General features: G+C 40.8%; 1 protein-coding gene and 1 long non-coding RNA gene across 9 annotated transcripts in view; one reads left to right on the top strand and one right to left on the bottom strand.

Annotated features, from left to right (window-relative positions):
• Positions 1–265: 265 nt before the first annotated feature.
• LOC120785149 lies at positions 266–3,820 on the bottom strand. Its single transcript, XR_005706558.1, has 3 exons — positions 3,773–3,820; positions 3,037–3,097; positions 266–573 (listed from the first exon to the last, which is right to left on the bottom strand). It is a non-coding gene; the product is annotated as an uncharacterized LOC120785149 (long non-coding RNA).
• A 2,662-nt stretch (positions 3,821–6,482) lies between these two features.
• rapgef2b (Rap guanine nucleotide exchange factor 2b) overlaps positions 6,483–17,135 on the top strand; it is a 115,045-nt gene continuing 104,392 nt past the window's right edge. For 4 of the 8 annotated variants that reach the window (XM_040119573.1, XM_040119574.1, XM_040119572.1 and 1 more), the window contains exon 1: positions 6,483–7,013. In XM_040119573.1, the coding sequence (XP_039975507.1) occupies positions 6,945–7,013 (69 nt within the window). In that variant the 5' untranslated portion in view covers positions 6,483–6,944. The remainder of the gene's footprint in view (positions 7,014–17,135) is intronic. The other 4 variants (XM_040119577.1, XM_040119575.1, XM_040119571.1 and 1 more) reach the window with 1 other exon arrangement.

The raw sequence follows: 17,135 nt of genomic DNA, 5'->3' as shown, positions 1-17,135 counted from the left end.
TGGGGATGGATTACCAGGTGCTTCTTATATAGGAATCAAAAGTCCATGTCTGTGACATTGTTAGAGGGGACAGGAACCTTCAGCGACCAATACCAACTTGGTTATTGCTGTTATTTTTGGATCCTAATCTTCAGTTTAAGGAATCAATACTACTGTATATCTGACGCGTTACACCACTTCGCAGAAATTCTCAGAATGTTGACAAAGACTCATTCAAACCTTTTTTGCCCAGTTTTTATTGTCAAATCTGCGGCACTGGCACAGAATTCCATTGTGGATTACAATGATTAGCCTACAACAGATAAAGTGGAGGCATAAACTTTCCGTGAACTTTCAGAGGTGTGTGTAGAATTGTGCAGCACAACAAAAGCTAGGTCACGTGACGTTCTCCTTAATCATTCAGGCTGGAGGGCGTGAAAAATAGCACCGCTGGAAAGTCAACATGTTACAGGAATTAAAAGACGTTTAATCAAACTTGACACATCTCATTAACAGTCGGGTCCTCCAGCCGCCGAGGGCAACGCAGACTGAAACGTGGTGTTAACTTGGTGTGAGTCATCTGTCATGTTCTTCCTGGGAGGGAACAAACACGAAGCCATTAGAGGCCGCAGAGAGATGGTGAAGGAAATAAATCAGGCAAGATTCAACTGACGTCACTGACCCACACATACTTTAGGTTATGCCTACAGGGTGTGTGTGTGCGCGCGCGTGTGTGTGTGCGCGCCATCATGGAAAATGTGGTCCTGGAGACACTTACTGTAGCGGGAACTACCACAGAGGCGGCTTGGAGTATTTGGGCGGGTGTCTGTCTGTCTGTCGGTCTGTGGACAGATGTTGTCACCGCGAGTTGCGAAACTTTACAGGTGTGTAGTTGAGGTCAAAAAGAAGATGGGGGGTGGTCCAAACCATGAGTACTGATTAGTCATGTAATAATGTAGTAATGACTGGTGATTACTGATGGGTCAGAATGTCGACATGTTCAACATGTGTTCAACTAGTCACTTTTCAGAGAGTCGCTTACTTGTTTCCTTTATAATGTCTCACACATCCCACAGTTGTAAACAAACAATCGGTTTGACATTTAATGGATGCTAACGAGTTTGAATTTGTCCTCCCCCAGGGATACACTTTCTTTTAAGATGTAATGGCTGGGAGGCCTGAGAGCTTGGGAATTTAGTGAAGGTCACTCACAGTATTTCCTGTATTATTGGTGACCCAGCTGATGGATCTGTGTTGAGACACAAGCGGATTGCTGCTGGTTCCCAGAATGTCAGACTGAGGAAAAAAATTGCTCCGACCATTTGTTGAGTGGCTGACTGTTGCTTTCGTGGAGCAGCCTGTTGCTGGCAATTTACCAGCTGTGTATGACGCCGAATACACCATCTAGTTGTCCTTTTGTGGAAGGGACACTACGCAGAGGTGACTAGGAGCCAAGCTGTGTCAAGTTGCCTTGAAACACTTTCTCCTCACTGATTTTCTGTGTTTTGCCATGTGCATTTTAACATATTATTTGTTGTGTTTGCGCATCATGTGGGACATCATCAAATTCTCCTTGACAGTGTGTTTTTTCCTTGTTTTCTGGCCTAATCCATCAGGCCACATCTCTCTCTCTTAGCCTTGTTATTACTTCCTAATACATGCTACCTTTGCGTGATCTGTTTTTATTGCCTGTCTGTTTTTTTTACTGATGTGTAGTTATGAGGTTTGTTAAAACTATATACTATTTTTGAAACATTTACCTGGTACTATACACCGTACAAATATTCTCTGCTCATTGGATGCCCCTTTAAGAATCTGTGCTCTTTTGTGTTTATGTCAGAGGCTCTCACTGCGTCCTGTTCCCCCGGACAGATGCGCAGTATTGATTCGTGTATTGTTATATGTTATTGCCTTTGTAGAAGGGGCTGATTCCACAAAACCGGTCGTTGAACACTCCCGAAGGATTCTGGTGCCTAACAGCAGAGCATTAGAACAAATGTGCCCATTTGATGAGTATAATGACAAATTCGCACTCACATATTCCAGTTTCTTTGTGACTGAATCACAAAGTCACTGAAGTCACAAAAAAACTGGATCATTCAGTATTAAAATGTGGTTGAAAAAATCATATATATATATATATATATATCATATGATCATTTTCTTGTTTTTGTCACAGGTAATTTCAAGAGCAGCGGTTGAAAATGGGCCGTGTTGCTCACACTGAGGCAGTGACTTGGATCAATGTGTGCTGCCTGTGCAAAAGAATAAAAGTCTATAACCCCACAGTCTTGGTCCATTAGGCTGTAATGCTCACTAGAGACAGGAGAACGAAATCGCTGAATGAATTAAAAAGTGGGGAAACATCCAGGGTGACAAATTAAAAGGAAAAAAAGCATCATAAAATGTCTTTGTCAGGTGTTAGGTTCTTCAGTATGGATTCTTTAAGTTTCCGGGACTCTGCTGGACTGGTAGAACCAGGGCTGTAACTACTGTACCGCTGAGGACACTGAGGTCATGTCCTCGGTAGTCTCGCATCTCCACAGCGCCGTGTCATACTTCTGGGAATTTGGGAGTTATAATGACGTGAGGAGGAGTTTACATTCTACAATTACACACAGAGTCCACATTTTGGGTTTTTGAGGCCTGTTCTGGCATATAATATAATTCTGGCATTTTAACTCGGTTTAAATGCCAGAATTGTGCCAATGGGATGGAAACGGGGATCTCGTATTTACTGAGTAAATGAAATGTAGTTGATTGTAGGCACTGTGCTTTTTAAGAAAATTAATAAAAAGGTGCAGGATACATCTTCCGGAGTGTTTGTTTTGGTTAGTATTTGTGTCAGTGGCGTGACTGAGTGTGTGTATGTCTGCATTGTGAATTGGCAAGCGGATAACCTACAATGCAGTCAGCCAACACTGTGCAAACCCGAGATGTTGTCACTGATCCATTCGACACACACACACACACACACACACACGTAATACGCTTCTGAGCAATGGAAACAAAAGACATTCAACATGACATAAGTGAGGGTTACAAATTCTGGCTTACTGCTTGTTCTGAAACCTGTGAGTCACTCTGTCCTCCAACCCCCCGTCCGTAACTCAGCTTTCTGTCAGAAAAGGAGGACCGATTTAAGTTTAATGCGTCCCTGAAATGCTATTTGTCTTTCATTTATACGCTACGTTACATGATGATAAATCTGGTTTTCCTGACAAGGAACAATGAAAATTCACATTCCTGGTTAAGAATGTGTGACATTTCTCTAACCCGCAGCATGTAAAAATCAGCATTTATGATGTCCCAAGTAAACAGGCATAATCTAACGGAACTAATACATAATCAATTATTTACACGCATGTTTGCTTAACAAAGATAAACATATATATAACATATAAGATAAACAAAAACCAATAAATCTGATTAATCATTCATTCGCTGCTGCTGCTGCACTGCTGTTAATCCCATCGCGGATGAAATTCCTGCATATCGGATCACATCCAACCATTTCTCAAAGTCATGCTCAGTGTAACTCTGTGGCACGTTCACTGACGGGTGACGCTTCTACGCGCTCATTTAAATGAGCAACACATGGCGGATTTCAGCTCTACCCTCCGTTTGCATATCGCCGAGCGGCGTCCCACTGTTCCACAGCCGGTTATACTGCCAGCCCCGGACGGCCTCGGGCATAGGAGGGGGCGCGTGCGGTGCGGTGCGGTGCGGCGCGGCTCGGCACGAGGGTCGCCCGTGGCCCTCAGGCGATGAGGCGCCCACCACGCCGACGTACCGGGTGAAATAATTGGGTCTCGGCCCGTAGTCTCCGATTCCACCTGGGCCTTGTTATAGAAACAGCGGACATTTGAGAGAAGAAGGTTAAAAGAAAAAAAAAGATGAAAACTTTCATTACAACTTAGATTCTAGAGACACAGGTGTATAAAGCCATTTGTTACAACTAGTTATCAGTCAAAAGGATCAATGTGTTTCATACCCTATAACGCAAACACAATGACATACTGTACAATTACCCACTCACGCATACACAGAGTGCGTCGGCTCGCCTTTGGCCCCGCTTACAGTGCCATCATGTGTCCAGTCGCAGCCACATTCAAATTGGCCGGGACACGGACCATATGTTGGAACTGTCGCTGCACCGACGCCTCGGGGTCCTCGGCGCAGCCTCACGGGAAACCGCGTGGGTTGGTAGCAGTGTCACAACACACGAGCTCCCGACCGTCAGCTATGTCGCTCGACGGCAGGTGCATATTGAACGCGTCGACGTTTCCGGGACAAATTTGATTACGCTCGGGGGGGGGCAACGCAACGGAGGCACGCCCTCTCCATGCGTCTCCTACCTGTAGAAATCATCCTTTGTCCACGCCGCCGCCCCCCCCTGCAGCTGCCTCGCCGTCCCGCACCATTTTCTCCGCACTGTTGGGCTCGGGTTGGTTGAAGGCAAGATACACCTGAGTAATGGGCACCCCTTGGGCGGTCTGCTCTGTCACCGGGGGGGGGGGGGTCATGGTTTGGTTGTCACGCAACGGACTGGTTGTCATGGCGCCGGTGCTCGTGGCCCAGTTACAGTCTAAAAGCGGGGGGGGGGGTATTTCTGCCATTGAAACATGTCCACTTCACATTTGATCTCAATCTGTCCCCGGTTACTTAATGAAACAAATCGACATGACAGCAGAATTTCCATAAAAATAATCTTCTTATAGTGCTAATGTTAAAAATCCCACTTTACTAACTGCATAATAAATTCAGTAACAAGTTTTAACAGCATAACATTTATATTTTTGGATTATTTTGTATATTGTACATACCATTCCTACTTTAACCTATATATTTATACTGCAAATATTTTTATACCGTTGAACTATTGAACTTCTTTTGCACAAATATTTAAATAATTCACTTGCACATTCCAAGGTATTTTGATGTATATACTGTATCTGGCTTTCTTCATGTCGCCTCTCTAATGTCTTATGTTATTTTCTTATTTATTTCAGTGAAGAACTCTCCATCTGTTTTCTTATCCTCTGAGCCTCTCTCCGTGCCGCTGTAACATTTCCCCCCTCGGGGATCAATAACGTCCGGTCCTAGCCGATCTTATTTTACCTTTGAAAACCCTGTGCAGACACTGGCTGCATAAGTCAGTCCGGTGCAGAGTCTTGCGGAGTTTTATAGCGATGACTGCGGGGCCAAAATAAATACATTCGGGGTGGCTTTTCCAGAAAACGTTCTACCAGAACGGCGCATGGATAGGGATTTACATCGACTGGAAAGTTTTCAGTTTTTTTTTTTAGTGAATTCAGTGTTGCTTTATAGCGGATTCTCACAATGTAGAGCTACTGCTGGGAACCTTTCATGTCTGTGGCACATAATAATCGATTTACATGAACTTTCCTCTGCAATTCTCCAGGTTATTTTCCATAACCTGCTATATATTGCTACAGGACATTGCGTATTTCCTAAGCTTATTTTATCCTATAGGGATTACGTGTTTAAGGGGAACTAGGTTGTTGTAATACAACATGCATTTTACTGTACGAATCCACCTACATAAGTATTCCCTTAATAAATCACTAGGTGGCACCAAAGCATCACTTTGCGACGTTGCACCCCCCCCCCCCCACACCCCCCCATTACCCAATTTTTTTTTTTCTTTTTTGTTAAATGGACTCGCCCATGAGCCGCCTCTTGTGACTAAATCTCTGTCAAGTCAAACGCAGGGAACAACAGCCTGACAGGAAATGCAGATGATTTTGCCCTTCAAAATAAGATGGTACAATTGCTCGGACTGAACGACCATAATTGTGAGCAAAAATAAATAAATAAACAACGAACCACCGCGGAGCGCTCAACGAGAAACACTACGCGGATTATATTTTGGAATACACTAAACAGATTTTAAATTATTATGTTGTATTATGGTGCATGCTAGACAATGGTACAGTCCATTGCATGCCATGTATATTGTGTAATTCTCATTCGTCCTTGGGTTTAAATGCCTCTTTCATTGTAATGCATAGCTAAATTAATCTGGTACATTATTTGAAAATAGGCAATGTTTTGTGTTTTTAAAAGACCCCGTTGTGCTATGACAGGTTTTTACCCACAGCCTATAAATAGGTGCAATGAAAATGACATTTTGTTTTTCTTTTTTTGGGGGGGGGGGCATCCACCTTATATTCATTTACCACAGACGCCGCCCTAAATACACTGTATGTCTCATTGTCTCTTTGTATTTACAAAGAGCACGTTGCGCTCCTCTGAGTTTTATTTTTGAAACAAAATGAAAGGAAGTGCTACATTTAATTCTGCCCGACTCGACACTGGCGTGTCAGTCACCATGGTGGCATACAACAGAGCCCAGCGGCGGCGGACCTATCTTCACTTTTAGACCCATTAAAAATGCTAATGTAATGAATTTTCTCAGTGAGTGTGTCCGGGTCTACGTCTCACAATGGACGCCAGGTTGTTGTTGACGGGATAACTGTTAGCCTTTAGCTTACTTTTTTTTTTTTTTTTTGGTTTGGTGGATCCTACATGGAATTTCTTTTCGTCGCTAGCAGAATGCTGAAGAGACAAGGAATGGCTTTGATGAACGTTGGCTTGAATAAAGGGACATTTTTCACATTGAGAAAATAGTTGTAAGAGACAGTTTCAGCCGCGCTTTTAAAAGAAGTTTCCTCTCGGTGGGACTCGGGTTGGCAGCCGGTTTCGGCTCCGGCAACAGAAAGACAGACACCCCGAGGAGACCGCTCGGTTGTCTGGCTCCGGTCGTGGCCTGGCTCCGGGCACTCCCAGCTTATCCGCTAGCATCGGAGCACAGACGACAAGAATAAAGCAAGACAGCTGGGGCACTTTTATATCATATATATCCGTGCCCCTGGATATTTATAAACGCTTTTCTCTAGGATAAGGAATTCAATATCCTCCAGACGGCATCTTCCAAAACAATGGCGTCTTATGTGGATAACAGCTTTCGGCAGGCTGTGATGATGAATCCGGCTGAAAGGACGCAACAGGTCAGAAGAAATGACTAATTGTATTTAACTATTAACGGACTCCGTGTTCGAGGGTGTCTTACTGCTGTGTTTTGCCACTCGGTCGCCGCGTTATAGCACCGCGACGTCCGCTACCCAGTGTCCCAAACTGCAAGTGTTTCTGCGTGCAACTGTTGCCATTCAGCTAGTACTAGTGTTACGTATGGCTACATCCCGCTAAGCCCTCTATCAGCGGAGATAATCAAGGCCACTTAACATAACAGGAGCCGCAGCCATGGTGGGAATCTAACCAAGCCTATAGTATCAGTGTGTGCCTCGTGTGTTTTTTGGTTTTTACGTTTGGGAATTGTGCATTTAGCATTAAATTGTCTTGGGTACGGCCGATTTATGCATTTTGCTTTAAAAAACAAAAACAAAAAACAAACAAAAAAAACATATAAAAGGCTGCAAAGATGAGTGTAAAAGAGGCACTGACTGGGGGCTAATCCTAACTCGGCCACCAGCCCATGGTGGCCCACCAAAACAGACGTTACCCCACAACCATTTATGCTCGACCAAGGTACAATCTCAAGATTATATTCTTCAGAGTTTGGTCTACTGTTGATATCACCCCACCTCCCCTAGGTTTACATTACCAGGGATCCTGTAGAGTTTTAATATTTCTTTCCACAGCTCAGTACTGTCACTGTACTATATACCACCTCCGTATCACCTGATAAATCCCAATGGTTTCCTCTGGGAAGTTTTTAAGTGCGAGTTAGATTTCTTCTGAACATGCAAATCCTGCGGGCTGTGGACTTTGTTTATCGCCCTTGAGCCGCACGCACGCACGCACCCAATCTTGCATGGCTTGAGATACTAGCAGTTATGCTTTACAGATAAGCATAAAAAAAAAAAAATCCAGTTTGGCTCTAAAGATTGTATTATTTCATTTGAGCACTGCCTCCGCTGCACATGGTTGCTGCGTTAGCAACGGCTTTACAGACAATGGACAATCAATAGGCCACCACTTAAACCAGTGGGCTACAGTTAGTGGCACAGCCGTCCGCCTGTTTATCTGACACCGAGGAAACAATTATGGTGTCATTGATGGGTCGTTAACTGTACTAGGCCCATGCTCCTTACAGCTCTGTGCATGCTATAATTTGCAAGGGTGACAGACGCCATCATGGTTAAGGAAATAAACATGGGTTTGGCTCGCATCAGCAGCAGCAGTGACCATCTAAGACGGGACAAAGCATTGTTTGATTAATGTTTTGTTGTTTTTTTTGTACAAAATCGAAAAAAATGCTTGTTTAAAATTTCTTAGAGCCTATAGTGACATCTACAAATTGCTTGTTTTGTCTGACCAACAGTCTTAAAATAAAATATTCAATCAGCTATCATATAACTACTAAATTTGAGAAAGAATTATATGACCAATGTGACTATATATGACATGATATAAAAAAAATTACTTAAACGGTTAATCTTTTATCAAAACAATTACCAGTTAAATTCTGTGGATTTCTGGATTGAGTAATCCGGAAACTGTTCAGTAGCTCATAACGTTGGCTGAACGTAAATTGTCAAATTGCTTGTAATTTTCCCGATGTGGTTGGCTAACATTTTGTTTCTTCTCCGACAAAACAGGCGATATTTCTTATTAGGAAATAGTTGCTCGTAGTTCTGACAATATGATCCGTTAGATAATAACAGGAAAGTGCCCTGCAGTCTTCCCCACTGTTGATAAGGAAGTGAGAATATGATTCAGAGATACATGTGATATAACCTGCTTCATCTTGCAAACACCTGAAAGAATTTGACACGTCAGCGTGGCTTTCAGCATCATATCGATGTCTGAATGCTGTTCTTGAGACTTTCCAAATGTGTCAAGAATATGTGAGGGGAAATTTACTTGGAATTTCTGAGCTGGAAAATAGTCCGATCAAAAGATAACGAGGCTTCGATAAAATAGGTCCTACTGGGAGGGAAAAAAAAGGTTTGTTTGATTACCGTGGTCCTTTAACACTCAGAGCCATGGTACGAACCCGTGCTGTGCCAGTATACAAACATTTCATTCGCGAGGTCTTTTGAAATGATAAAAAATGAATGGAGAGTCAAACAAAAACCGTTTGAACAATGACTAATTTACAATGTTTAAAAATGATTTAGTCATAGGGGAGAGAGTGATACTCTAACAGGACTTGAAAGTCTGTAGAAATGCTGCATCCTTGCTCATTTATAGTTAACATCACAGAAAAGGCCACACCTTTTTTCACAGCAATAAATCCCCCAGAAGGTCTTTTGTTGTTCTGTAGAAAGTCTAGAAGACATGTCTATGATAAGTGAGAAGTCTTTTTGACACTAATCTTCATAGTATTGAATATCATGTGACTGTGTGCCTCTGTTGGTCTCCTCTTCGGTGCTTTTCAATAGCAGCACCTTTCCCGGCGTTCTTTTCAAGTCACTAGCGAATGTGGTGGCTGACGCAGTTTAGCCTAATGGTCTTGGCAGGGCCTCTCCGTCAGGATTAACTAACGGTTAGAGGGATCTGTCTTTATCGTTCAAGACTGACCACAGTGGGATTTGACCCTCTGCCTCACCGTATTGTCACATGGCAGGTTAAATAGCCGACCACTTGACAGCTAGTGTTCACAGTGGCTTTGTCAGTTTGCTTCTTTTGGAACTGTAACTGGAAGTGCACAGAATTTTTGACACTGGACTAAGTCGGCAGTCTGATAATCAAGGATGCAGAGGGAGGAGGATGGCACAATTATTTTATAAAGCACTGCTGCATATTTCTGCAGTTGTGATATGAATTAAGATATCAAAACATGGCTATTTCATCTGTAATTACTTTTTCATTTTCAAATTCAATAATGTATTGGGGAGAAAATTACATCCCTTTGAATGAAACAGAAGTATTTCTCTAACATGCAATGTGGTTCTCAGTAGCACTGGACTGGACATGCTAGAAGATGTTTTCCAGAGTTTGGATTTGTGATCCTCCATTTATGTGATGATTTTGCCAACTTTCAGGCCAAACATTTCACCCATTTTCGCCTCGTAGCCATTCTTAATTTAATCTTAATTTTGGTTTGTATGGTGAATTTCAACATATAGAATCAGTCAGGTAAATAATATACCTTGCATTTTCACTGTTGGTCAGGCAAAATAAGTAGTTGTAAGACGCCTCTTTGGGTTCGGGTAACCTGTTATGGACCTTTCTCATAATTTTTTGACATTTAACTATTTATAACAAATCCATTTATAGCCTGTTTCCATTCTATTAATTAGTATCTAACACTAACAGTAGTAACTTCCCTAGAATGTGTGTTAATCATCAAACGTCAAGCTCAGGCTTTGTTTGTGAAAGTGGTGTCAATGACATGTTTGTTTGTCTGGTCACTAGGTGGAAGATGGACTATCTTTAGCTGTATCTGTCATGCATTGCTAAACCCTGAGATCTAGCTTCTCTCATCTAGTTATAGATTGTCAATCATCAAGTCAAAGTGCTTGTATTGTTTTTCATCTTAACAAATTCCTTTTAGTAGTGGGGTAAGCTACAGTATTTCATATCCAGAGCCTTTTTCATGCTCAGGTCTTCACTCTATAAATAGCTTTTAACTTGGAATGATGAGTGCTGTGTGTGCATTTAGAATTGTTTGTTCCTGTTGTTGCATATTTAATGTCATTACTTTTGACTGCAAAGGCACTGAACTGAACTGAACTGAGTTTAAGTGTGTATTTTGATGCAGCATCCATCTCTTTATCTAGTCGTTCAAGTGTGTAACATGAAGGCCCAAGAGTATGAAACCCAAGACTGCACCAACAAATCAGGAAATAATGAGTGAAATCACTTTCTGTAGTCTTACAGGAACAAAAAACAGCATGCACCTGGCCCTCCATGGTGCACAGATGAATACTTCTGGTTTCGCTGCTCTGTTTATTTTCAGCAAGTAGCTGGACTCAGGACAGACATCTCTCCTCGTGTTTAGCCAGGTGGCAAAGCTAAAGGTCACAAACAACAGTCTCCCTCTGCCGTGACCGTGCTTTACAGTTTCATAGCTGGAAGGATAAGCTGCCTACTTTACATTGTTTCCACATATTCTGGACCCAGGCAGGAGACCAACACTGGCTTGCAGCGTGTATACGCAGACAATGGAGAAAACAAATGCATTTGGGCATTTAGTGGACATTTATGACCCCTATGACTTGTCATGAATAAATACATTTTAATATATAGATGATTAGCTGGTAATTACTCAAAGGAACCAACAGTAAGGAGTTTAAAAATCCTGCTAAATATTCCTATGTTTGTAGAAAGATTATGACATGATAGAAACATGCTACGTACAAAAAGTAAAAGGGTCAAGAAATAGTATAGACCAGCAGTTTATACTACAGCAAAGAAATTGCAGCATATAAATGGTGCAGGGCTGTTTGCTTAATGCATTCAGCCCTGTGATTTTAAAGAAATAAATGCTCGATTTATACACAAACATGAATATCACATTTTAAATTGTAGAAAGTAGAGTATATCAGCCTATTCACAATATTTATGCAACATATTTTGTTAAAAATGTTGGCTGTAGATGCAAACATTTTCACTTGCAGAGATACTTTTGGATTACTATACTATTTCAGCCAAACTTTTAGAGCCCTAACAAAATAAAGTGTAGCTGGTAATCAACCTGTACAGACAGCAGTTACTCCAAATTGTGAAATGACTGATGAGCACAAAGCCCTGTCTCCCGGCATCCTGCTCAGTACAATCGAGGAGAGGAAATGCGTCAGGATGCTTTTTAAACTTCAGCAGGAAGACTGTCTTCACAACAAAACCCCTTTCCCCCAAAGCTGTTTTTATTTTCTGAAACTGGGTGTTGTTTCGTAAGTGTCTTCCTATTTTTGTCAGGGCGTCAGAAGCATGTGAACGTCTATTTAAAACCCCCCCTTCTGATCACTGGCTCAGAAAGTAGGAAAGACTTCTGTAGCAACTTCTTTTTTTTTTTCTGCTGGAGTTGTAACGATGTAATTTCCCCAGGTAACACAGGGTCTTCCAATTCTCCAAAACTCCCATCCATCCTGCAAGTTCAGGCAGCGCTTGCCTTGGTGTTTTCCTGCGCTCTGCAGCGCTAACCCTGTAGAAGCAAAGTGATGTCACATGTTATTCTTGTGTTGAAAGTGGAGGCTGAGAGCAGGCTGAAGTGGTTACACACACGGCGGTCACAGTGACGTATTCCTCCCAGTTTAAATACAGGGGATGATTTCAGGAAGGGAAGAAAGAAACAAACGCACCAACGTACAATGCCCACGCAGAGTACCAGTACAGCTTCCGATTGGCTGATTTGAATCATGCTTTTAAGTCAGTTTCAGGTCAGTTTTTTTCCCCTTATATTGTGATAGTAACAAAACACAGTACAGACCACTCATCAGTGGACTCATAAAAGCTATTGATTATTGTATTAAAAATATTGATTCTTCAGTGTTATGACTGTACAGGGAGCAGGTGATGAAAAGGTCTAAATTTTAAATCCGACGTATGATGTCGTCACTGCTGGAATATGGCCTTTAGGGCAGTTTTACAGTCAAACTGCGCAAATAAATGTCTGATATCATGGTTGATTAAGAGCCAGAAAACATTTGCATTCCAGAAACTGTTCCTTACTGGAATACACCAGGGTGTTTGTGTAGTCCTTTCCTGTCCCGTCACTCCATAAAATCTAATAATGAAAAGACCAATCCAGTGTAGTTTTTTGTTTGAATGCTCCACTGAGATAGAAGTTGTTAAACACACCATGGTTTTCACCCCATGAGGCATCATTTAGTACTAGTGGAGCACAAAACCAAGCAAGAGCTTTTTATCATTAGATAACGGTGTATCTACTTTTATGGTTGCATTCATATATATATATTTATTCATTTACCTATGACTAAAGTAGGTCGATACTAATGTCTTCAAGTATAGATATAAATTGAAACCTCAAGTAAAATTAAATCCTGAGATACTCCTTATGAATGTATGATATTAATCAAGGATGATATTTGCAATCTAGGTGTGATAATATGTGAAGTGATTGACTTTATTGTGTTCCCTCAACTGGTTTTGTGTACTTTTGCTTTAGTCAGTGATTTTCTGTGAAGAAGTCGAAAGTTTTTCCAGTGTCGGAGGAATTTGATAGAGATTATGCGCCCTGCTTGGTTGTTGTCCGAAGACAGATATGCAAGGATGTGATATGTGGTTACATTGCATTCTGGTCCATTGAGGCCACTAAGAAAGCAGACAACTTTGTCTCTTGTGCAGCAGATTTCTCTCTGCATGATTGAATGAGTGGTGATGCGGCATATGATGAGTCCAGAGAAACTCCGAGCGGCTGAAACCAGAACCTACAATTTACTGTCAGTTTTTAAGACGATTGTAAAATACCTGCCAGCGGTCGAAAGAAGATCCGCATCCAACATTTTGTCTCAATCAACTCAAGGTACAATACAGTATAAATCTGATACCGGTGCTCTCTTTTTGCAGAGTAGTAACATGAGGTCACTGTGGTACTAAAATCTGAGTCAGCAGCCCGACTCACTTTTTAGTACCAAGAAAAGACTTGACAGTGTTTGAAGTAGATTCTTCCTCAGGAGGTGCATGTTTTTAAAAAAAAAAAAAAAAAAAAAGAGTTGATTTTGCAGAGGTTGCAAAAGTATCCTCGATATCCCTCAGCAGAATCATATCAGTGTTCCTTTTACAACAATAGAGGGTGAGAGGAAGTTAAAGTAACTATTTCTAAAATGTTTATCGAGAGACCCCATGCTGCCTTCTGAGTTGCTTATTCTGCAGTTTTCTCTCTGCTGTACTTTTATGTTCTGGTCTTGAGTTCTGGCTCACTGAGGGCCCACTCCAGGTCATACAGTTGTTGCTTTGATCTATTGGGTTGCACATTTCTTTTTTTAATATCTATGCAAAACTTTAAAAAATGGAAAAAAAAAACATGCCTCGTGTTAGGTTATATTAAGTTCTTAGGTTATATACTGTTTTTGATTCTAAATCTCATTTTATTTTGTCACACAGGTTGGAATGTTGCCTTCAGGGTCACACCGTACATTTGTTGCAACTGAATTACACAGATGCTAATGTCAAAGGCATGTTTCAGTTTCTTATGTTCGCATTCCTAGAGATATTTTTGAAGCAAAGAAAAACAGCTCTGGAGACAAGGCTCCAGAAATTCCATTGGCTTCCAAGGCAGAAGGCAGTAGACCTCATGCCACTGCGCGACCACAATCTTTACATAACTTAGCCCGAGACCCACTTGGCTGCTTGGAGAGCTTAAAGAATAAACCGTTCCTGGCGTGCACTATTTACATGACTGCTATTAAATTACGCTACTTGCTGAGGCTGTCATTAAGAGCTTCATTCCTAAATGAGATTTTGGAAATTTCAGCATTTGGAAAAAATGACACCTACATTACAGAGAGGATTGATAGAATAAGTGAAACATATTTTGCTACTTTTTTAAATGTCAGTAAATCCTTAGCTGACACAAAACTGTCACTTCAACAGACAAGATCTCTTTATTGTAGTGACACTGAATGCTACTTTACTGAAGCTAAAGATATATGTTCTAAGAAATTAATCTTTAATCTAATTAATGTAAACAACTACCATACTTCTTGTAGTGAGTTTGCTTTTTAGCCTCGCTCTGGTGTATAATCTGCTGTATAATCCTGTTTCTCGGTGAACTGCTCAGACATGATGTGGATCAGATGGAGAGCTGATTAATTTGTGTGATTAGAGATCTCTAAATCCCAGTATACGGGTTCACCGTGCAGCTAATACTTGTTTACAGTATTTGTAACAATGGCACTTAAAGATGGATGCTGTTGCACAAAACAGGTCAAGACCAAGGCAACCTTTTTATAAACAAGTTTATAATGCTATTGTCTTTTGAGATTTTAATTTGGAGATAAGTGTATGAGTCAGGCTTCATGTCCTCAAAGCTTTTCCGCATAATTTATTTTTTCAATCCTTAACAATTGGGAGGAAAGAGGGTGAAATGAATGCTTTGATGTTTACGTACTTATTTGGCAGTCAGTAAAGCATTTTCTTGTGTAATTAAATTTATTCTGCAGACCTGTTTACCTTCATAAGTGTCATTTTTCATCCTTAGAAAAAAAAGGCCAAGTCATTGGCACCTTATTGGCATCCCACCAGTCTGCTGTGGAACCAAAGCCAACTTCTGTAGCATTATGGCTCTACAGTTTGTGCTTGTACACTTGTAGGAACCAAAGTCAGTTTCATTAACACTATGCCTTTAGTGGATTGCTCTGTTGCTAAAATGTAAGGTTTTAAATATTTAGCAGCTAGGCCCAGCTAGCTTTTCTCACTGCACTGGGTTTTTCCAGAAATCTTTGGTAGCACATATATCAATCTGTAATATATTCCTTGCTATAAGCCCTTTTAGAGAGATTGATAAACACGGTTTTATTGGTTTTCTGCTTTGCTTTTATGATATTAATATTTTTTCAGCAGATTTGACATGGTTTACCGATGATAATAGATATTTTAAAGGAACATGACACTCTAAAATGCTGCACTCCTTGTCCCCTCAGGACTAACATGTTGTTTCTCATATTTGCTAAGCTTCTTAGTATTTTGCTTTTCCCTTATCAAGACCAGTCTCCCACATTACATGCAGTTAGTCATGGGGAATGGCAGGCAGTAATTATGTACTAGGGTAATTATGTTCAAGGAACGTTTGGTAAAGAATCTGAGTTGGATTCAAGAAGGACACAGGAGCGGTCTGTGTAACGTTTATGAAGATATAGCGAAGGGTAGGCCACATGTGTTGCAACCACAGACTAATAACTATACAATTAGGGCTGAAACTAAGAAGTATTTTAATTTTCAGTTAAGCTGACGATTGCTTTCCCAAGTAATCAATTGACCGTTTGGTCTACTGAACTGAAGAAAATAATGAAAAATGTAAGTTGCAATTTCTTAAAGCCAAAGGCGATGTTTTCAAATTTCTTGTTTTGTCCAACCGTCTAAATCCCAAAGATATTCAATTTACGATCGCATTTGATGAAGAAAATCAGCAAATCCTCAAATCCTCCTTACAGTTATTCGATTATCAACATTGTCGCAGATACATTTTCTGTTGATTGACTGATGGATTAATTGACTAATCGTTTCAGCTCTACGTATAGTCTGATTATACTGGAAACCAAATATTTTAGAGCTGTTTGTTTCATGTCAAAACATATTGTAGTATCGCTTAAGTAAATTTAATCGGATGACTGCTCCTTTTGGCAATTTTTTTTAAGATGCAATGTTTACTAAATGTCCATAACTTGTATTGCACTCACTGTTTCACCAGTATGTAACCTGCTAAGCCTGTTTGCTAATCTTAGTGCTTTTTCTACAGTGATGGGAGATGATAATGATATTTATCTTAATTTCTTTATGTAGATGATGAAATAAAATCAGTGTTTTTTTGTTTTTTGTTTTTTTTTAATAAAAAATACAACAGAATTTACACTGTTTACAACTGCCACTCTTAAAGACAATCACACGTAACCAATAAAGTTAATCATCTTCCACCAGCAGATTTTGCGTGTGCATGCAAAAAAATTCCCCCCCCCCCCGTCTAGTGTAAACAGATACACAGTGCAGTGTAGATGAGGGCAGGAAGAGTGTAAAGTGAAAGTGTGTGAAGATAGCAGATCAGGACAGCAAAGAGAGAGAATTTTTTTATGTGATGATCAGTCGCATCGTTCAGCCAAGACTTCTTTGACCTAAAGGCTAATATTACATTCTTTTGTAAAGACTCTCTAGTCAGTGTCAAGCTTGAATGTTGAGTCATTACACTGTTTGCTGGATGTGCCTTTGTTCCTAATGTGGCCTGTCATGCCTCATGCAAACTGTGGTTTATTAATAGCTCTGCTGGTGGCAGGCAGGTGATTACTTGCCATGTGAGCTCATGGAAGCGATTCATTACAACGCTAGTATGAGCAAAAACAGCTGTCTCTGCTAATGGAGCTGTAGTCAGAAGTGAAAACTGCTGCAGCAGCGGTCCTTGAGTTTATGCCAGCGGGAATATGAGGGGTAGTGGATGGCCTCAAAAGAAACCAAAGAGGAAAGGAGGGAAAAAGCCTCCTCATAACATTGTT

Source organism: Xiphias gladius, chromosome 23 (genome assembly GCF_016859285.1).
Source record: "Xiphias gladius isolate SHS-SW01 ecotype Sanya breed wild chromosome 23, ASM1685928v1, whole genome shotgun sequence".
NCBI lineage: Eukaryota > Metazoa > Chordata > Actinopteri > Istiophoriformes > Xiphiidae > Xiphias > Xiphias gladius.
The sequence above is the reverse complement of the archived record's forward strand: the minus strand, read 5'-3'. Positions and strand labels throughout refer to the sequence as shown.